The sequence below is a fragment of the Panthera onca genome, chromosome B1 (genome assembly GCF_046562875.1).
Source record: "Panthera onca isolate mPanOnc1 chromosome B1, mPanOnc1 haplotype 2, whole genome shotgun sequence".
Classification (NCBI taxonomy): domain Eukaryota; kingdom Metazoa; phylum Chordata; class Mammalia; order Carnivora; family Felidae; genus Panthera; species Panthera onca.
In genome coordinates, this window is record NC_138342.1 from 165,643,353 (window position 1) to 165,665,430 (window position 22,078).

General features: G+C 41.7%; 1 protein-coding gene across 5 annotated transcripts in view; it reads right to left on the minus strand.

The window, feature by feature from the left end:
- Window positions 1–11,653, minus strand: part of SH2D4A (SH2 domain containing 4A) — a 60,371-nt gene extending 48,718 nt beyond the window's left edge. For 2 of the 5 annotated variants that reach the window (XM_060653372.3, XM_060653371.3), the window contains exons 1-2: window positions 10,425–10,614; window positions 5,603–5,986 (exon numbers count right to left, since the gene is read on the minus strand). In XM_060653372.3, coding sequence (XP_060509355.1) covers window positions 5,603–5,986; window positions 10,425–10,599 — 559 coding nt within the window. In that variant the 5' untranslated portion in view covers window positions 10,600–10,614. Of the gene's footprint in view, window positions 1–5,602; window positions 5,987–10,424; window positions 10,615–10,634; window positions 10,905–10,984; window positions 11,135–11,225 lie in introns of those variants that run through there. The other 3 variants (XM_060653373.3, XM_060653375.3, XM_060653374.3) reach the window with 3 other exon arrangements.
- Window positions 11,654–22,078: the final 10,425 nt, after the last annotated feature.

Below are 22,078 nucleotides of genomic sequence, written 5' to 3' on the forward strand. Positions count from 1 at the left end.
GACTATGCTTCAGAGGGTCAGCAACTGGTTTCTAGCCCAACTAGATCTAACTCAGAAGGTCACCCATAGTAACAGGAGAGGGCGAGAGATGGAGAGAGAAGAATTATATACCCTGTCCCTACAAAAAGAAGACCGAACTGAGTGAATAGAAGCCAGAGCATCAACATCAGGGGCCTCCTAACAAATTTACATATTGAACACAATGGGAGTATCATCAGGGCTGAGGTTATTAAACTATTGATATACTTCCCTAAACTCCCAACCTCTCAGTATCTCCCACCACTCTGGCCTCTCCTCTAGGACAGCCCACCCCCACATCCAGAACCAAAAGACTAGTGCCAGGCCAATGGGCACTTGAGTACTATGGCCATGTCCCTTCTAATTGATGCCCATGCCATGACTGCCATTAAATATTTAGAGTATCACCCAAGGCTATTAATGACCCCATTTTACAATGAGGAAATTAGGATCATGGAGGGTATTTAACTTGCCCAAGGTAACAGACCTAGTGAAATTGGAACCAGAATTCAAAACCAGCCGGTGAGGTTGCAAAACCTGTGATTAAGGTGGCCTCATAATGCACCCTCCAAACCTGAAACATTTCTTTTTCTTTTTTCTTTTTTTTTCTTTTTTTTAGAGAGAGAGAGGGAGAGAGATCACATGAGTGGGGAGAGGGTTGGGGGACAGAATGGGGGGAGAGGGAGAGGGCAGGAAGAGGGAGGGAGAGAGAGAGAGAAAAAGAAAAAGAGAGAAAGAGAATCTTAATCAGGCTCCATGTTCAGTGCAGAGCTTGATACAGGGTTTGATGTGGGGCTCGATCCCATGACCCTAGGACCATGACCTGAGTCAAAATCAAGAGTCAGACACTCAACCAACTGAGCCACCCAAGCACCCCCAACCTGAAACACTTCTGAGAGCAAAAGAGAAAACCACCAAAAGGGATGCTAGGACAATGAATGTAGACAGGGCTCTGATGGTCAAGCTGGGGTGTGGGGTCACCTTCACATTCCCTCCTGGCCCTGAAGAGCAGGACAAGGCAGGAGAAAGCAAGATCTAGCCCCATGTACATGCAGAGTCCTATAGGGACTTCCTGAAATCGCTTACGACCATTGCTTTCCCCATTGTATGCTAGACTTGTCAAACTGGGTTAATAATCCTATAATTACTAACACTAAAGTTCATCTTTAAAACTTTAATAAATTTTTATGTTTATTTTAGAGACAAAAGGACAGAAAAGAAGCTGGAGAAACTGCATGGTGCTTGAACTATGCCCAGGAAAGTAGGGGGGACAGAAGCAGGTGAGAGGCCTGGCTTGGCAGTATAGGTCTGAGTGTCCCTGGCATATAGGTGATGTTTAACCATGAAAGGTAGAGGCAGTGCCCCAGGGAGATAATACAGAGACCTTAACCTAGAATCTGTGAACCCTGAGACTGTGAATGAGATTTAGGGAGTGAGCATTGTGAAACTACGCACAAAATGTTGTCTGTCTGTGATCCTCCCAATCCCACCTCAAGGTTACAAAACCACCAGTGCAGAGTGGGGTACCCTCAGGGGAGTACAGCTATTCAGGGGTCAGGCAGAGGCAAAAAAGAGGCCATTATGGAGAGGGCAAGAAACCCATGACATCAAGTGAGAGACTCAGAGTGGCAACTCAAGAGTGAGGTAAGGCTGAGGAATCAACTGAGATCAGAACTGAATCCATCAGTGGAGGTCACCAAATGAGTTCCAGAGTGAAGGAAGGGGATGAAGTGCCCCTGAAGGTGGCACAAACAGGTGGTTTACAGTCATTCCTGGAAAAGAGAAGGCTTTGCATGTGGGAATTTGTTCCCCTGGTAGCAATGAGAATGCAGCAAATAAAGTCTCATGAATCCATGTCTGTTTCAAGGGCACACATAGTCCCTCCTGTACCACACACAGCAACCACCAGCCCAGCCTACCTCTTAGGCTTCTGTCTGCTTGGAGACCCAATGAGATAACTGCTGGGCAACCCTCTACTGAGTGAAGGCCTCTTGTGTCTGTGTTACCAGAAAGAAATCACACACAACAAAGGCAGGGCCCTGATGCAAGCATACGTTTTCGAAGTGTGCAAGGCACCTACAGACAAAAGTAACTTCTTAAGCTCCAGGTAAGCTCAACATGTGGCATATTAGGAGCACCCACTTTGGGAGAGTCAGACTCAGGTCAAGCCCAGGTCTATCATTTAACTCGCTGTTGTCCTGGGCAAGCTAGTTAATAACCCAGTCTCACTTTCCTCACCTGTAAAATGTGAACAGTAATTCAGCTTCAGGCTTGGCTGTGATCATTTAATAAGATAATATATTTAAGCACCCAGCTCAGGGTCTGATACTCCATCAGCTCAGTGGTGCTACTTTTATGGTCTAGGGCAGTGCTGTCCAAATGTGAGCTACATCTGTAGCCATACATTTACTAGTAGCCCCATTACAAGATCAAAAGAAACAGACGAAATTAATCTTAATGTATTTTATTTTACCCATGTTATCCAAGATATTATCATGTCAATATATAGTGAATATAAAATTTTTAATGTGGTATTTTACATTACTTTCTTCCTATCAAGTCTGTGAAATCTGGTAATTTACATTTCTTACACATCTCAGTCCAGACTAATCTCATTTCATGTGCTCAACAGCCACATGTGCCTGTGGCTATCATACTGGACAAAACAGCCTTAGACCTCTAGTTATTTGCCCCCAACAGGCAGAGGAGATACATAATTCTTTTCCTAAGAATCACATTTTCCCATTACAGTTTGAAATGATTTTCTGATCTATTACTACGTTAAATCCATATTTCTGTTTTTCATCCCTCTCTACATTAGCCATAAGACTTCTTTTTTTTTAAGTTTATTTATTTTGAGAGAGACAGCATGAGTGGGGGAGGAACAGAGAGAGGGGGAGAGAGAGAATTCCAAGTAGGCTCTGCACTAACAGTGCAGGGCTTGAACAATGCAGGGCTTGAACCCACGAAACAATGAGATCATGACGTGAGCTGAAATCAAGAGCTGGAAGCTTAACCAACTGAGCCACCCAGGCACCCCAAGCCATAAGATTTCTAAAAGGTTCCTGGTATACATAATATGTAAACTTTCAGTGATACTCTTTGAAAACTCACCACGGTAGACTGTAAAGAGAAAACAATGACAAGATGACAGCAAAAGAGCTGCCAAGTGATGAACTATAATGGTGCAAAGGAAAGAGGTGGGGAGGGGCATAAGATATACTTAAAGGGCCAAGAAAAGGACACTTTCCAAAGCTGCAGCCTGGCTAAGAACTGCTAAGAAAAAACAGCAGTAAAGTCAGTGCAGTACAAACTATGCGGGGGCAGGAATGGGGAGGCCGGGAGCACAGGCCTGATAGGAGTTGAAGTGCACAGTGAGGTTTCAGCTAACAATGGCCAGGGGCTTGGCAGGTCAGCAGAGGACCAGCAATGACACTGCTTTGTACTATCTGTGGCTTTATCTTCAAAGACAGAACAAGATGAAAGACAGAGAAGTGCTGCCTTTTAGGGGGAAGTCGGGAAAGCTTTTCTTTTTCTGCAGTTAGAAGAGAAAACTAATTTAGTGCAAAATGTATTTTTCCAAGTGTTAAATTTAAGGGAGTAATAAACTTTTGACATGAAATACTGATAGAATATTCATTGTGTATATTAATATACTTTTTAAATGACCATTTAATAAGATAATATAAATTTTCTAAGAGGTAGATTCAAACTCTGCAAAAGAAGAATTTAAGCAAAGAAACTGAAATTATTGTCTTCAGTCATCACAAGGAGACCATTTCAGCAAACAGGAGAAGCCCAAAGTTTTACAAAGAGTCTGGGCCACTGACATTAGGGCAAGAACTCACTAGTCCCAAGGTCACCCACCACAGCAATATGCTATGTTCATAGTATACATGGTGCCCAAAGAGGTCCAGCTATCTCTGATAAACTCTGGCTAAAGAATGCAGAGAGATGCATAAGCCAGTTAAGAAAGACAAGAAAGTCATGTTTCAATTAGGACATGTTACTTACTGAAGGAAAAATTCTATTTTGGGTAGTATAGAGCACTGTGAAATCTAATAAATCTGGGTGCCTACTGGTGGTATGACTTTGCATATATTACTTAACCTCTCTGATTCTAAGTTTCTCCATCCATAAAACAGACAATTAATATTAACTTTGCAAAAGTTTAGTGAAAATGAGGCATAATGCAAGGAAAAGTGCTCTGCATAGTGTCTGACAAAATAGATATTTAATAAACAGCTGTTATTGATACCAATGATAATAAATGAGATACTCGTACTTATTTTGATATCATTAGAAAGGCTTAATTGTGGGGCACCTGGATGGCTCAGTTGGCTAAGCACCTGACTTCAGCTTAGATCATGATCTCATGGTTCGTGAGTTCCAGCCCTGTGTCAGGCCCTGTGCGGACAGCTGAGCCTGGAGCCTGCTTCGGATTCTGTGTCTCCCTCTCTCTCTGCTGCTCCCCCACTCATGTTCTGCCTGTCTGTCTGTCTCTTTCTCTCTCAAAAAATAAAAACATTAAAAAATTTTTTTTAAAAAATAAAGGCTTAATTGGAAAGGTTTTCATTAAAGGCAGTGTAAGGTAAGGTCACTAAACTGACTTCATTTTGAGTCTGTATATACCAACTCCCAAGTGTGATTCATTTTCTCAATCTTTGAAACCCTGAAAATTTATCAAATTTTATTTTTCCTGGCTTAATGAAAAATGAGGAGAAATTGGCCTTGAATGCCTCTGTAAGCGACCTTGAAAACTGTTTTTAAAACAGCTTAGGTATTCATCCATGACAGAATTTGTGTCGGGGGAGGAGGAAGAACAGAAGTGGTTAATGTGTGCTTTTCTATGTGTGTGTATGTGCTTTAAGTCTTAAGGTGCAAAGAATTCCTGCCCCATGGTCTCAAAAGGCTCTCTCAAGCTACCAGGGACTCCTTGGGTCAGGAAGAAGTACATCTGAAAAATTAACTCTCATTAAAAAATATGCAGTATGGGGGCACCTCGCTGGCTCAGTTGGCACAGCATGTGACTCCTGATGTCAGGGTCATGAGCTTGAGCCCCATGTTGCGCATAGAGATTACTTAAAAAAATGTGTCGTATGACTTTTTCCCTACAGCAGTATTTACGTTTTGTTTTTTAAAGATAACTCAAAGAAAAATCTCTTAAAGTATAAGAAATATAAACATAATTGCTATAAAAATGCTGATACAATGACTCTTTGTGTGGCAGTAGAATACTAGGCATTAGTGACTAAGTGGGAGAGAAGTCTTCCTTAATACCCCCAAACCAAAACTGCACAGGTGACTTTTTCCTTCAGCTTATGGTCAGTCTGGTTTCAAGTAAGAGATCTGCTTATAGCTACACAAGTTCATGGTAATTGCTATGTGTGTGGAGGTATGTGCATGTAAGTATACACTTCAAATTGATAAACTGCACTATCTCCATAATATTTTCAATAACATTTAGGGTCCACCTACCAAATTGGAACTTGCACCTGGCTTGCTTCTAACTAGTGTGAAATGTTAAAACAAGCCTAGAGCCACTATAGTAACACATTCACAGAAGAGACATAGCTAAGTTTACCTTTCTTTGGTCTGGATTTCACTGGCAAGGACTCCTTTTTTTCCATTGCTGCTTCTCTTTCTTTCCATCGGCGGATCTGTTCCTCCCTCATCTTGAAGAACAGGATCTGTTTCTGCTCTTCGCTGAGCTCTGCCAGCAGATCAGGATCTATGTACATCTCTGATAGTATCTGTTTCAGCATCTTTGCAGGTCTGGAGTCTTTTACACCTGTGGCAAAAGTTCTTGGAAATGGCTTCCAGGTGTGCCTCTCCTGGGCTGGCAACTGGGTGCACTCACAGACCTTCAAAGAGACTCGCAGCAATCCTAACGACAGGGACAATAATTCAGCAGACTGGCTCTTGGTTCCTGGCACCAAATATCCCGTCCAAAATTCTGTTTGTGAACCTGTAAAGAGCAACAAGCAAAAAGCAGGCAGTATTAAAATTGTAGATGCCAGGCAGGGGCAGGCTTATGAATTAAGCTTGGAGGAAATACAGTATCGCCTTTCATTTCAGACGCAAGGAGAAGAAAAGCTGAGGCACACTTTGTCGAGAGTTTGTGTAACCTCTATCCCGTAATTTCCAAAGATACTTTATCAAAAAAACAAAACAAACCCTAACTTTTTACAGGCCAATCTCAGGGAAACAAAAAAATTAACAGAGATTTGGCCTTCTCCCAACGAAGCAAACATATTATTACCTCAGAGCCTAACCACCAACTGTATGGCTGAGAAAAGAATAAAAGAAAAAAGGCACAGGAAGAAATTAAAAGGTTCTCTCCAAACAACTTATTTCAAAAGAAAATACTGTTTTTGAGATTTCACAGAATTACCCACCCCAAACCAAACCAAACCAGGGCCACGCTGAAGGAAGGAAAAAGAAGAAATATAAATTAGACCACAATGCAGTTTTCCCATTTCCCCTTAAAAGTAGCACTAAATAAACAAAATTACGTGCTTTCATCTTCACAGGACAAGGCAATTTCCAGACAACCTCCTAGAACCATAAAAAACTCTGTATGTACAGGAGAAAACATTCATGTACATTCTGGAAGGTCACCAGGTTTTATTTAGGTGTACCTGTTCTATATATCTAATTTAATAAAATTTAAATTTACAGACCAGAAAAACTGGGAGAACAGAGACATAACTAGGTTCCTTACAAAGGATCCCTGTTTACAAAAGACTTTATTAGAGGGCTCCTTTAACAAGAAGCCAGGGACTGGTGCACTCACAAGTGGCTTTCTATTGGGGGAGGGGGCGCAATTTCACTGACGTTTCATCTAATTTATGCGTTCCTGTTTGGTTGATTTTTTATTATTTTTTTAAATTTTAAGTAAGCTCCACACCCAATGTGGGGCTCGAACTCATGACCCCGAGATCAAAAGTTAGTTGCACACTGTACAGACTGACACAACCAGGCACCCTAGATGATTTTTTTTTACTTCATCTTCAATATAGTAGCATACACAAAAAAGCTTACTTACTGAGACTTTTCAGGATCACCTATGTTTAAAAAGTTGTCTAGTAATTTGGTGCTCACAATGCCTCAATAATCTCACCATCTAGCCATGCCTCTCAAATACCTTGATTCTCCAAACTAAGTTCAAACACTCTTAAACCATCCCTTACTTACTTATACCATGGCTCCTCTTACCTAGTTCCTTCATTTTGACACTCACAAAGCCAGACTGTAATGCTCCCTGGCTTCCGCTTCCCCTCGTCTTCCTCTTCCTTGCAAAGCTGCTCTTTCATTTACACCAGTCTTTTGACACAAGAGTGCTCAACAGTCGGGGTACCCCTGAATGTCTGCATACACAGCACATAGTTAAATTCATCCCTATTCATTGTGCAGCAGGAACCTTTTTTGAGCCTCTAACTATTCTTGCTAACTGCATCCTATAACTTCCTGCAGCATTCAACTACTGGAACTCAAATGGAACACAATATGAAGAGAAAATTTTTGAAAAGAATTAAAAGCAATGTTTGACTCTAAATCAGGCAGACATGTCCCTCCCAGGCTCCCTTCCTACCTTTGTATTTTGCTTTGAGATGACCCTCAAAGGCCAGAAGAGCCACAGAACTGATGTCCTGTGATGCTTTTCTGACTTTTGGGTCCCAACAGCTTCTTGAGGGGCCAAGCCAACTAAATCCACACTAAAAGAAAGGTTGCCAGAGGCTGAGCTCTGTCTTCCTAGGAACCACAGGAAGAAATTTGGTTTCTCAGCACACTTGACTCCAGTGCTCTGAGATGAAGTGGTAAAAAACCAAAGTGAATGACTCCTTGATGTTCCAGTAAATATCCTTATGTTGGCACATTCCATGATTCCAGTGACTGACTTTCACAGCAATAAAACATGTAGAAAAGGAGGAACCCAGTGAAGCCTGAGGTTTCAGTTCTGTTTCCTATTTGGAATGGGGTGAATCTTAGCAACAGTAATGATGTGGGTAAAGCCAAAAAACCAAAACCCTGAAAGTGCCAAATTCACATTGTTCCTCTCTCCCCATCCCAGAGTACCCCTGATAATAAGAGCTCACCCACACTATGCCAGCCACCACCTTAAGCACCTTACATACATTAACTTACATAATTTTCACAATTACCCTTGGAGTTCAGTTCCTCCCTATCCCTATTTCACAGATGAAGAAGATGGAAAGTGGAAGAGCTGGGCAGTCTGGCTCGAAGTCAGCTCTACTGTGCTCCACTAGCACAGTAGAGTTTTTTTGTAAGCCCAGAATCAGCACATCATCAGGATATGGTACCACATGTGAAATTTCAGAATGAAGACCAGCAAATTCTTGCAGCAACATAAATGCTGACTTGAAGGTGCATGACACATTGCTTCTGAGGGGCAAAAGCCTCATCCAGGTAATTGTAGCTAAGCTGTGGGGAGGCCAGGTATTGAAAAGACCTCCCCCATCCCCCCTCAACCCCCAAAGAAGGGCAGCAGGGAACTGTCATGGTGGCCCAAGTGTGGGTGTTGTTTGCCTACTTTATTCACCAGGTGCTTAGTGTTCTCAGTTTCCCCTCTCACAATCACTAGGAGTAGCACAAATGGTACAGCCTCTCACAGGTATGAAAAGTTCCACTGTACCTCTGTGATTAGATACTCAAGCTCTTTCTGTTTTAGTTTTGGTTTGTTTTGCCTTTTCCGGCAAATGTGGATTTTTAGCATTAAAGTTAACTACTGGATCTTGACGGAAAGACACTGGCCTCCCTGTGTCCTCAGAGAATACTTGGGACCCAGCTAACAGCTATCTTGAGGTCAGGCAGCTGAAATAATATGCATGCCATTCTAAGGCTGTTGATTCCCACCAGTGTGGATTAACTCCTTCCTCCCCTGTGCTTTCAGATGGAAAATTCACATTGCACAGAGTGCTTACAGAACATCCAGCAAGGACTCCAGTGTGGGCTTTTCAAGAGCTGCGTGACTTGCAGATGTCAGCTACTCAGTTTTCTCATCCATGAAATGAGGGCCTGTACTATACATCTTTGTAATTTGAGGACTATGTCATATAGTCTAGGTGACGTTACAGAGACAAGTAGAGACAGAGTAGAGGAAATAGAAACGAGGAAACTAACTAACCAGGGTTTTTCCCACTTTCACTCCCTGACAGGACAACCCCTGACATTGATTCAAACTTCAAATGACTTTCCCCATCTAACAAACTGGGTGCAGCAAACTTCCAGCTATTCAAGCTCCAATAAAAAGGAAAGCTAAGCTAACTGTTTTCTCTTGTGTAGCACTTTTCTTTAAAAAGAGAAATGACAACCCCATATCTGCTATTTATTTCAAAAATAAATTTCTAAAGGGTGATAGGATTTTCCAAGATACCACAGATTTGGCCTGACACTCACATCTTCCACAGCCCTGTTCAACAAAATAAAAATTGTGTTTTTAATGACTCTGAGACCTTGGGTCGGGGGAAACCCGAGATAAAGCCTAAATCATAACAATAATGTAATATGGACCGTAAAACTTTAATGCTAAGAATATAGTTTGAATTCTAATTCTTCTAAAACAGCCAGCTGTTTTCAGACTTTCAGTTATCTTACTCAACTTTACCTTATAAAGTTTATCTACAAAAGGGCAATTTTTGAGGATAAAATGAATTACCAGAGGTGACAGCAATTTGCTGTTTTGTACATATATACCTTGCTTCAGAATTTGAAATCACTGTACATACAGATTTATCTAGAAAATTCCATTCATGTGTCAAATCTATGTCCACAAATGCTTTCCACTTATTTATTCACTTTTTAAGAGCTCCAAGTCGTCTCTATTAAGCAGGCGATCAAAAGTCCTTTATAGGGGATTCTGGCTGGCTTAGTGGAGATCTTTGATCTCCCCGTCCTGAGTTCCAGCCCCACCTCGGTGAGGCCCCACTTCGGTGAGGGGTGGGTGGGTAGAGCTTACTTTAAAAACAAAAACAAGGGGCGCCTGGGTGGCTGAGTCAGTGGTTAAGCGGCTACGTTGGGCTCAGATCATGATCTCACGGTTTGTGAGTTCGAGCCCCACATCCAGATCTGTGCTGACAGCTCAGAGCCTGGAGCCTGTTTCAGATTCTGGGTCTCCCTCTCACTCTGCGCCTCCCCCGCTCACACTCTTTCTCTTTCTCTCTCAAAAATAAACATTAAAAAAAATTAAAAACAAAAAACTTTCAGGAGGTAAGGAACACTAAGCTTAGAGAGGGGTGCCATGCTTCCTTCTTCCCTGCGACCCTTGGGAAGCTCTGAGACAACCTGACAAAACCTACAAACAGTGACTTCTCCCAGTGACTCCACGCCCACCCCTCCAGGCGCCCGCGCGAACCCCGAGAACAGGAGTGGGCAGGAGTGTCCACTTGGCTGAAGAAGGTCATCTCCGGGTTGTCTGGGGCCACGGTCGGGGTCTGCCTTCCAGCAGCGGGCGGCGACGCTCGGCCCTGAAGCCGGCCCCGCCCGCGGCGCCCGAACCCTACAGGGAGGGCAGCCCTGGGTGCCGGCGCGCTGGGAAACCGGTTCCCGGGACTCTCCCATAAGGTCTGGGGCGAGGGAGGTCCGCCCGGCCCTACCCCACGTGTGCGCGAGCGCTCGTCCGCGGGTGCAGTCGCTGCGGGGCCACAGGCGGGGGCGCCCGTCGCGGGCGGGTGGGCGCAGGCGCGCAGGAGCCGCCGAGGACGCGACAGACGGGAGACACGCGTGGCGACGGGGCCGCTCTGCTACAGTCCAGAAGCTCCAAGCTATCCCGACTCTCCCACGCGTCCACCTCGGCCCGCCCCGGCTCAGTGACGCGCGTGCACACACCCCTCAGGGACCCGGAGGCCAGCCCTGAGCCCCATAACTGCCCCCAGACCTCCCGAGTGCGCCGAAGCCTTCTCCCTCGGGGCTCCCCGTACCACGGCCACAAACCCCGGCCTCTCACCCGCCCGCAGCTCCAGACACCGGACACCCGACACCGGACACCCGCCGCCCGCCCGGCAGTGGCGGAGGAGGGCCCGGGGAGGGGCGAGTGCAGGCCCCGGCCCAGGCGTCGCCCCGGGCCTCCCCCAGCCCGCCTCATCCCTGCGCCTTCTACGCTCCTCCTCGAGTCCGCCGGCCCCACAACACGTACAGTCTTCTCGGCCTCCGCCTCCTGGCCTCCCTTCCCCACCCCAGGCACTTACCCGTGCAGGGCTCTGCGCTCCTCTAGCAGATTGACCCGAGCAACGCCACGTCCAGTTGGGCCGCCAGAAGCTGTCGGGGAAGGGAGGGCAAGGCAGCCGTGCTTGAGAGCGGCACAGGCTGGCTGGACAAACACTCTGGCCGAGATGTTGGCAAACAGTGTCCCTCAGCCCCGGCCCGCCCGCGCCGCCCCACCCGCGGCCCACATGCCGGAGTGACTGACTGGGCGCTCACGGCCCCACCCTAGCACCTGGAGACGCTCCAGGGCCAGACGTCGGCGAGGCCGTGTGGCCTGCTGCATCCCGGGCCCCTCTCTCCTGACCGCACACTGCCCCGAGCTGCCGGGGGTCCGGGGCGGCAAGGCCACCGCCCTCCACCTGCGGTCTGTGAAGGCCTGTCGCGCCATCTCAGGACCGGTAGAACTTATTAATATCAGCCGGCCAGGCCCTTTCTCCACTCCAGAGCTCAAGGTTTCCCTCAAGGTGGAGCCTGCGGAGGCGGGCAGACACTTCTCAGTTACACTGAGTCCTGGCAGGCCAAGTCCAATCACCTCTCGGGTTTTGCTCAAGAGTCTCTGGAGCTTACTTTTTTTTTTTTTTTTTTTTTTTCTTTTGTTGATACTAAGTAATTTATCAGAGTTCAGGACTTTGTCAATTCAGGTGTGGCTTTGTGGGACAGGATGGAGGAGGCAAAAGGCTAGAAAGATGGAGACTGAAGTTAAAAAAATGAAAGACGGAGTTAAAAAATAAAAGAAATCTGTAGAATAGGAAAGAAGGTAAAGGAAACTTGTGAATTGCAGCAAGAACAGGTTGGGGTGGTGCATGAAGGGAGGAGCCCAGTACAGGAAAGCTGGGCAGAAGCAGAGTACAAACGTTGGAGGGCGTTTATCATTGTGGGGGAACATTCAGAATGTGGGCAGAAGAACAGCCTGCTTTGGGGAACTCCAGATGGCACATGTTGGGGAGAAATGTGATAAACTGAGCATTCAGTAGTCCTCTCCATAGCCTACCTGATAAATTCAGAGGTCTGATTGCTTCCTTCAAAACTGAACCTTTCTTATTTGTAACCTCTCCAGCCTACAAGTTAGAAAGAGCCTTGGGGCAGAGGTAGTCCTTGAGACCTAACTATTTAGGAACCATTCTAGGGATCTGAACAGGGGAGAATTTCCGGTTTAGGTTTGGTTCCCACTGCTTATTAAATGAATGGCCTGTGGGTGCATTTCGCTGGATTGTCATTTGCCCCTGGGTAGCTGCTGTGTCCAGTTGAAAATGAATCCTAACACTTCATGGACTGAGCAGTTGAAGAACTATAAAGGGTGGTTCATCAGCCAGCAAAATTTCCATAGAACACTGGTAGCAGCCAATTACCTTCCCCCACACGCAAATTCTTTTCATGTCCTGACAAGTCTTTGTAACAGTGCTCCCACTTCATTATTAACCTCTCTGTACTTCAGTTTTCCCCTCTGGATGATAACAATGCCTACTACCTCATGAAGTTGTTGAGAGGGCTAAATGAGATAATACATGTAAAGTGCTTAGAATAGTTCCTGGGTGTGATGAGTGTTCAAATACATTAACTTACATTATTTCACATCACATACTATAATTTCAAGTTACAACTTCACACAGACTGTGGATTTTGTCTTCTGCAGTACCTGGACTCCAAGTTAGCCTCAGTGATCCATCCCCACCTTCTAGTGTGTCACTTCTAAGATTAGGTCATAAAAGACCTTGTAAGTGCTTGTCAGGCTGGGCTTCCAATGCAGGTCTTTGAGGCACTACTGTGGGACCACCAGCTTCAAAATTGTAGTGCATGTTCTGGCCCAGCAGCGGCCTGGGTGACTGCTAAGTGTTCTTCAGGGAGACAGCAGTGGGCAGAGTTGCTGACCCTGTGAACAAAATGAGAGATGCTGAAGCAGGCAAGAAGGTCTTTATTCAAAAATGTGCTGGGTTCTACTCCTGAAACCAAGACTACACTGTATGTTTACCAACTTGAATTTAGATTTAAAAAAAAAAAAAAAATGTGCTCGGTGCTAGATGGTGGAAAAAAGTGGGAAACACAAAACAGGTCCAAATCTCTAAGGTCTTTTTGAATGAAAAATAGGATAAGCACCAGGATTTTCTTATTCCGATGTTAATAAAAACAAAGGCGTTATCTGGGGGAGAAGGAACTGATGGAATATTTGAAGAAACCAAAGAAATATATAGCTGGAACTAAAATGGTCTTTGCTGGTCTTAAAATGAATGAGAGAGAAGATCTTATTTGATATTTGAAATGGGCAACATCTTCATGAAATGCTCTTGCAACTTAAAAAATATTAGTTATAAGCCAAAATTTTCCAGTTTCAAATACTGCATGTTTAAGGAAGTCATATTTGATCTTTCTTGATCAGCCTATAGTAGGTTTAACATTTAAAAATAAAAGTTGAAATAAAAAAATAAAAATAAAATAATTAAAAAATAAAGACCTTGTAGCTTGTCTTGGTTTGTGTGTGTCTCTCTGTCTGATCATTCACTCTGAAGGAAGCCAACTACATCATAAGCAAACCTGTGGAGAGGCCCACATTGAGAGGAACTGCGGACTCCTGCAACAGCCACACAATGAATGCGGAAGTGGATCCTTCAGACCTAGCGAAGCCTTCCAATGACTACAGCATTGGCCTGTAGCTTCAGTGCAAATTCATGAAACCACCTAATTAAGCCACTCTCTAGTTCCTGACTTACAACATTGAGGTAGTAAATTTGTGTTGTATTAAGCTACTAAGTTTGAGGAAATTTGTTACATGGCAATGGATAACTAATATACTTCCTCATTGGTCTTGTTTCTAAGCCAGTTTTAGCTAGGTTTTGTATACAGAAACTTTCATGTACTGGGTAACTTATTTAAATACAGATCCAGGACCTCGCCCCAGAGCTAGGGAATATAATGTCTGTGAGGCACAGGCATCTGCATTTTGAGTAAGCACTCTAAGTGATTGGATTAAAGATGGGGTTACAGATCATGCTATCAGAAACCCTGCTTCAGGCTCTCCAGGTCAGACATTTCTGAATGCAATCGTCAATTTATCTCTTTAAAACATTAACTCTAATTCTTCATTTTTGGTTGCTAAAAATTCTTTGATGCCTACTCCTCCTTCTTGTCTAAAAATAAGCCTAAACCTCTTGTCAACTTTCAAGGACCAGGACAATCTAGAAGTAATCTTCCTCAGCTTTATTATCTTCCTAATACAAACCCTGCTTCCAGATAATCTGACATTTTCCAGGCTCTTAAACCTACACAGGCTCTGCAGCTTCACAGTATGGCCTTCGTTGAAAATGTGTTGCCTTATAACTTGACTTCTAAAAATCCTACCTCTTCTTCAGGCATCAATTCTTAGGAATCCTTTCCTGTCGAGCCTCCCCTGTGTCAGAAGCAATCCCTACTTCTGTGTTTACAGCATTTGCATTACAAGTTAGCATTCAACACATTACAAGAACCAGTTAATGAACACTCACTAAGTGCCGGGCCCTGTGGTGACCCTCGGGTATGGCAGAGAGCAGACAGCCAGGGCTCCTGCTGCCATCCTTGATGCAGCAGTGCCTTGTACAGTAGCTGTGTGTATGTTTTATGTCTCTTTGAAATCATAAATGTCTTGATAGCAAGGACTAATTCTATGCTAGTTTCAGTCTTCATCAACACTCAGGCACACAATAGGTATTCAGTGCATGCTACTTGAGTGGATGTTGATACTCCAAATGAATGTGGACTGTACACAAATACTATAGTCATTCACACTATGTGGAGCCTGGTATCTCTTTTTTTCTCTCCTTGTTTCCCTTCCATCCATCTTGTCATGTGCCTCTTTCCTGTATTTGTAAATATCTTCCTTTTCCTCTTATTTCTGTAGTTCTTTTTCCATCCTCCTCACTTGGTCTCCCTTATCCTCTACCACCTTTTTTGTTTCCCCTCTCCTGTCTCCCAGTATTTTCTCTTTCAATTAGCATAATCTGAAACAGAAAATATATTTTCCCCCTTAATTTCAAAAGCAGACAATTAAAATGTTTCAGATTGCTCTCAAAAACATCAAGTGGCTCTGTTACTTACTCATGAGGCCTTCAATTACTTTTAGCCTCCTTTTGGGCCAGTGCTCTCAATAGAAAGCATTTCCCCATTCCATGATCCAGGATGCAACACTCCTGACAGAATGGGAGGTCTGAACAACCAGGCCTTAGCAAGGGACAGGTGTGGAGCATCTACTGCTGGCTGGCCACTGGCAAGTCGGAGACGTGTACCACATGCACCACCAGCACGGGTGTTCAGGAGGGCCCCAATGCCCATCTAGGGGCAGTATTCTAAGAGAAAAGCTAAATATCTATTTACAAAATGCTAATTTTTTAATGTGTCATTTGTAGTAATGGATACCATGAAACAAATAGCCTACATTTTAGTGGACATTAAATGGCATTCCGTTTAGAATGTTGTTTAAGAGGCCTGCTACCCAGAGCTGTCATGTTCAGCCACGCGCATGGTGCTATACAACTGGAGAGACACCAAGCAGACACTACAAAGCATAAGACACCCCTTGGGGACTTTTCATTTTTCCTAAATAAAAGTCAATTTGTGTTTAAGTTCTACAGAAACAAAAGTTCCTTTCAAATATTTTCTTCGTAAAAAAAAAAATAGGATAAGTACCAATAATATTTTTCCTGCCATATTTTATCATCAACATCAGAAACCTGAAGCACATTTTTAATTTTTAAAGAAGTTATATATTTGTCATATTTATCCCATAGTGAATGTGAAGTAGATGTAAATGAAAAAGACTAAAACATTTCAACTTTACTCAAAATTGAGCAAATCTCAAAATAAATCTCTGCTAAGTCATCATTCACCAAAAAAACCCAACAACAACCAAAAAAAAAAAAAAAAAAGAGATTGAAGGTATACTACGATTTCAATTGTTGGCCAGCAGTTAGGTTTGGTTTTGAACTTTTTTCATTTCTTTATGACTCTATGTGAGCTTTTATTCTTTCATCTTTCTTTGAAATTATCAAGAAGATTATTGGTCTTCACATTCATCTTTGAAATACTCTAATTTTAGTGTTTTCCCCTGAATTCTCTTTGTGAACTTGTTTCCTCAAAACCCATGCTCTGGGTTGCTGATAAGACATTTCTTCATTTCTTGTATTTCTGTGATGCAGTGGTAAGCAGCCGGTGGCCCAGAGGAATCACTGACCTGGCTTGTGAATGGAATTGGACTAATTCTACCCCAAGTAATATGGGACATCTTGTGAATAGCCTGTATTAACCAGTGCTTTTGTACAGGCCAAAGCTCTGATAAAGGGGCAGAAAGCTTTCCCTAGTATTGTGGCACTCCCTGGACCTTCCTAGGCCGTTCTGAGTAGGTCTCCTAATGCTAACAAAACCAAAGTCTCATCTCTTCCTTGGACCAAATTCAGAATCAGGTTTTGATTTCCTAACTTCTCTCTTCTTGCATTCTTTGCAAAAAGTACACAAATTCATTTCAATTTTATAAGGGTTCACTGCCAGTGAGCACAGAAATAGTCTCAAGCACATATTAAAATAACCTACGGGGATTTAATATTTGTCCCTTTGTCCTCTCTGCCAAGGGGTTCTTATTTGATTGAAATGGAATCAAATTGCTTTTTAAAGCAACCCAGGCGACCTTAATGTGTGGCCAAAGTTGAGAACCACTAAAATATATGGAAACAAAATTCATTGGTTATGGATTTTGAAGGAGTGGTAATGGCAACCCCTAGACTTTTACTAAAACAAACATGAAGCTAGATATTAATCTGTTAGGTTCTGGTCTTAAAGTCCCACGACATTGTCTGGAAATGGATGTTCCACCAAACCCAGCCTGCTACTTAAATGCGATACAAGAGGTGACTGTGTGGCTTGTTGTGGCAGCCTCAATATGTCTAACTTTCACTCCTTTCCTTCCTTTCACTGCTTTCTGGTTATGAAACCCGGGTGTTCCCTCTAGGCAATCTTGCTGAGGAAAGCACTTCTCCCTGTAGATCGAAGATTGCTCCCTCACACCAAGGGTTCCACATGTCCTCAGTCATGTCCTGGTCTTTCCTGGAAGTAGCTGGAGTTCTGCCCCCTAGCAAGTCTTGCACTCTCCACCAAACCATTTCCCTCTATTATACTGTTTGCCTGAAGACTTTTGTGTAACTGGAAATTGGAGTTCATTCTGTCCTTGTGTAAGGTAACACACTTTGCCTCTTCCTCTAAGGATATGTTTAAATAAGAGCCAGCTTATGGCCTCAGTGGTAAGTGCCATTGTTTAGTTTGAGACAGAAAGTTGGTTTTTATTGGCATGTTAGTATTTTAATGACAAGGAAGTTTGTACAGCATCCAGTAGAGTGGAAGGTTATGGCCAGTAAATGACAGATCATCTATACAAATAGGGAAATATGAAAGACAGAGGACTTTCCCTTATGGAATTTGTATCCACAAAGAATGTATATAACCACACTTGCCAACCCTCATTGGGATTAAATTATACATCTTTATACGTTCTCATTAAAAGACAATAAATCGTATAATGTTTAGGACTAGAAGGAATCCAGCCATTATTTGGACCCCATTCTGCAGCAAAAAAAAAAAAAAAAAAAAAAAGAAGAAAGAAAAAAGAAAAAAGAGGGGCGCCTGGGTGGCTCATTCGGTTGAGCGTCCGACTTCGGCTTAGGTCATGATCTGAGTCTGTGCTGATAGCTCGGAAGCCTGGAGCCTGGTTCGGATTCTGTGTCTCCTTCTCTCTCTGCCCATCCCCTGCTTGTGCTCTGTCTCTCTCTGTCTCTCAAAAATAAATAAATAAATGTAAAATTTAAAAAAAAAATGAGGCAAAAACAAGGTTAACAATTGAAGGGCTAGTCATTGGCCTATCTAGAAATTAAAAAATTTTTTCCGACACATAATCTTTACAAAGTTATTATACTATGTTAAATTAACTAGCTCATTTACCTAACTGAATTCAGGAAAGAGTGAAGGGAACCACTGCCTGTGTTTCTCTCCTAACATAAAGCATCTTTGTGCCTTGATGAAGAGGCAGATGGGAACTGCCTTCAAGGCTGCACTACTTCAGGGCCAGCTGTTTGTGTACAGGATTCACTCCAGTCTCTGCTCACAGCACTGAGCTCACATTACAAGACCTGCAGGTACATTAAACTTTCAACCCCCCTCTGGAGAAAACAAAGCTGAAACTAGGATCTTCTTAAGTATAATAAGTAGGTATTGGTGAAACAACAAATCAATTCTGAATGTTAGGTTCTGATTAAAGGAAGAAGCATAAGGAAAAAAAAAAACGGAAAAATGAGAAGGAATAAGGAATAGAGGAATCAACAGCAAAAGAATAAAGCAAGTGAAGGTGAATTTAAAAAAATGAATACATAACTTAGTTGATTTCTTAAGTAAGATTTCCTTTGGTGCTTTCCTGTGGAGCCTCAAATCCACTCTCCTTCCTTGTAGAGGAGTGGTTCAAGCAACAGAGGAAGGGAAGAATGTGTATGGCATTCAGACATGATTTTGAGAGTCTTTAGTGGAGGAAATATACATTTTGAAGTGATCATCACAGTAAGTCTAGTTGCTATACATCCTTATATGAAGCTACACAATTATTTTTCTTGTGATAAAAACTTCCAAGATTACTCTTAGCAACTTTCAAATATGTGCTACAATACTATTGACTAGTTGTCACACTGTATATTCCATCTCCATGACTTTATTTTATAATTGGAAGTTTGTACTCCTTGACCCTTGTACTCCTTCACCCATTTTACTCACCCCCAACCCCCCTCCCCTCTGGCAAGCACCAATCTGTTCTCTGTATCTATGAGTTTTGTTTTAATAAGTTCCATATATAAGTGAAATCATATGGAATTTATCTATCTCTGTCTGACTTATTTTGCTTAGCATAATACCTTCAAGGTCCATTAATGCTGCAAATGGCAAGATTTCATTCCTTTTTGTGGCCGAGTAGTATTCCACTGTGGATGGATGGATGGATAGATGGATGGATAGAGATAGATAGATGATAGATAGATAGATAGATAGATAGATAGATAGACTAGCCACAATTTCTTTATCCATTCATCTATCAATGGACACATAAGATACTTTCCATACCATAGCTATTGTAAATAAAGCTGCAATGAACATGGGAGTGCAGATATCTTTTTGCGTGTTTTCATTTCCTTTGAATAAATATCTAGAAGTGGAATTGCTGGATCATATGGTAGTTCTATTTCTACTTTTTTGGAGGAAGCTCTATATTGTTTTCCATTGTGATTGCACCAATTCACATTCCCACTGATGGTATATGAGGGTTCCCCTTTCTCCATGTCCTCAATACTCATTATTTCTTGTCTTTTTGATAATAGCCATTCTGACATGTGTGAGGTAATTGTGGTTTTGACTTGCATTTCTCTGATGATTAGTGATGCTGAACATCTCTTCATGTGCCTGTTGGCCATTTGTATGCCTTCTTTGGGAGAATGTCTATTCAGATCCTCTGCCCATTTTTTAGTTGAATTGTTTTTCTTGTCATTGTTATTGAATTGTAGGAGTTCTTTGTATTTTTTGGATATTAATCCTTTATCAGATATATGATTTGCAAATATCTTATTCACTTCAATAAGTTGTTCTTTAATTTTGTTGATGGTTTCTTTCAGTGTGCAGAAGCCTTTTAATCTGATGTAGTCCTATTTGTTTATTTTTGCTTTTGTTGCTATTGAGTTGAAGTCAGATAAAAAAAAATATATTGCCAAGAGTGATGGCAAGGAGCTTACTACCTATTTTCTTCTCAGAGTTTTGTGGTTTCTGGTCTTGCATTCAGGTTTTTAATCTATTTTGAGTTAATTTTCATGTATGGTATAAGACAGTGGCCAAGTTTCATCCTTTTGCATGTGGCTGTCCAGTTTTCCCAACACCATTTATTGAAGAGACTCTCCTTTCCCCATTGTATATTCTTGCCTCCTTTGTCATAAATTAATTGGCCATATACATATGGGTTTATTTCTGAACTCTCTGTTCTATTTCATTGATCTCTGTGTCTATTTTTATTCCAATACCATGTTGTTTTGATGACTATAACTTTGTAATACAGTTTGAAATCCAGGAGTGTAATGCTTCTTGCTTTGTTCTTCTTTCTTAGGATGCCTTGGCTATTCTGAATCTTTTGTGGTTCCATACAAATTTTAGGATTGTTTTTTCTATTTCTGTGAAAAATGACACTGTAATTTTGTTAGAAATTGTACTGAATCTATACTTTATTTTGGGTAATATGTATATTTTAATAATATTGATTTTTTAAACAATATTCATTCTTCCAATTTATGAGCACACAATATCTTTCTATTTATTTGTGCTTCTTCAGTTTCTTCAGTGTCTTATAGTTTTCAGTGTACAGGTCTTTAACTTGCTTGGTAAAGTTTATTTCTAGGTATTTTTTTTGATGCAGTTGTAAACAGGATTGTTTTCTTAATTTCTCTGATAGTTCATTGTTAGTATATACAAACACAACAGGTTTTTATACAAGCATACCTCACAGATATTTGTGGGTTCATTTCCAAACCACCACAATAAAGTAAATATCACAATAATTCAATCCAAATGATTTTTTTTGGTTTTCCAGTGCATATATAAAGTTTTATTTATGCTGTACTATAGTCTATTAAGCTTACAATAAATTTATGTCTAAAAAAAAATGTACACACCTTAACTAAAAACACTTTATTGCTAAAATATACTATCATTTGAACTTTCAGTGAGTTGAAATCTTTTTGATGATAAAGGGTCTTGCCTTCATCATGTTGATGGCTGCTAGATGATCATGGTGGTGGTTGCTGGAGGTTGGGGTGGCTGTGACAGTTTAAAGTAAGACAACAATGAATTTGCCACCTTGACTGATTCTTCCTTTCACCTGAACATTTAGAGGCCATTATAGAATTATTAATTGGCCTAATTTCAGTATTGTTGTGTCTCTGGGAATAGTGATGCCCAAGGAGAGAGAGGCAGAACAACAGACAATTGATGAAGAAGTCAACACACACACAATGTTTATTGACTAAATTTGCTGTTTTTTATGGGTGTGGGTCATGGTGCCCCCAAACAATTACAATAGTAACATCAAATATCACTGACCACAGATCACCATAATAAATATGATAAAAAAATTGGTAAGAATTACCAAACTGTGACAGAGACAGGAAGTGAGCAAATGCTGTTTTAAAAATGATGCTGATAGACTTGCTTAATGTAGGCTTGCTACAAAACTTAAATTTGTAAAAAACACAGTATCTGTGATGTGCAACAAAACAAAGTATGCCTGTATATTGATTTTATATCCTGAAAATTTACTGAATTTGTTTACTAGTTCTAGCAGTTTTTTGGTGGAATCTTTAGAGTTTTCTCTATATATAGATTTTTATAAGATCATATACACAAATAGGGAGAATTTTATTTCTTCCTTCCCAATCTGGATACCTTTTCTTTCTTTCTTTCTTTCTTTCTTTCTTTCTTTCTTTCTTTCTTCCTTCCTTCCTTCCTTCCTTCCTTCCTTTCTTTCTTTCTTTCTTTCTCTTTTTCTTTCTTTTTGCCTAATTGCTCCAGCTAGGACTCCCAATACTATATTGAATAAAAGTGACTAGTTTGGACATTCTTATCTTATTCTTGATTCTATACAAAAGATTTTAGCTTTTCACTGTTGAGTATGATGTTAACTGAACGCTTCCCATATATGGCCTTTATTATGTTGAGGTGTATTCTGTCCACACTCACTTTGTTGAGAGTTGTTATAAGTATATGTTGAATTTTGTCAAATGCTATTTCTGCATTTATTGAGATGATTATA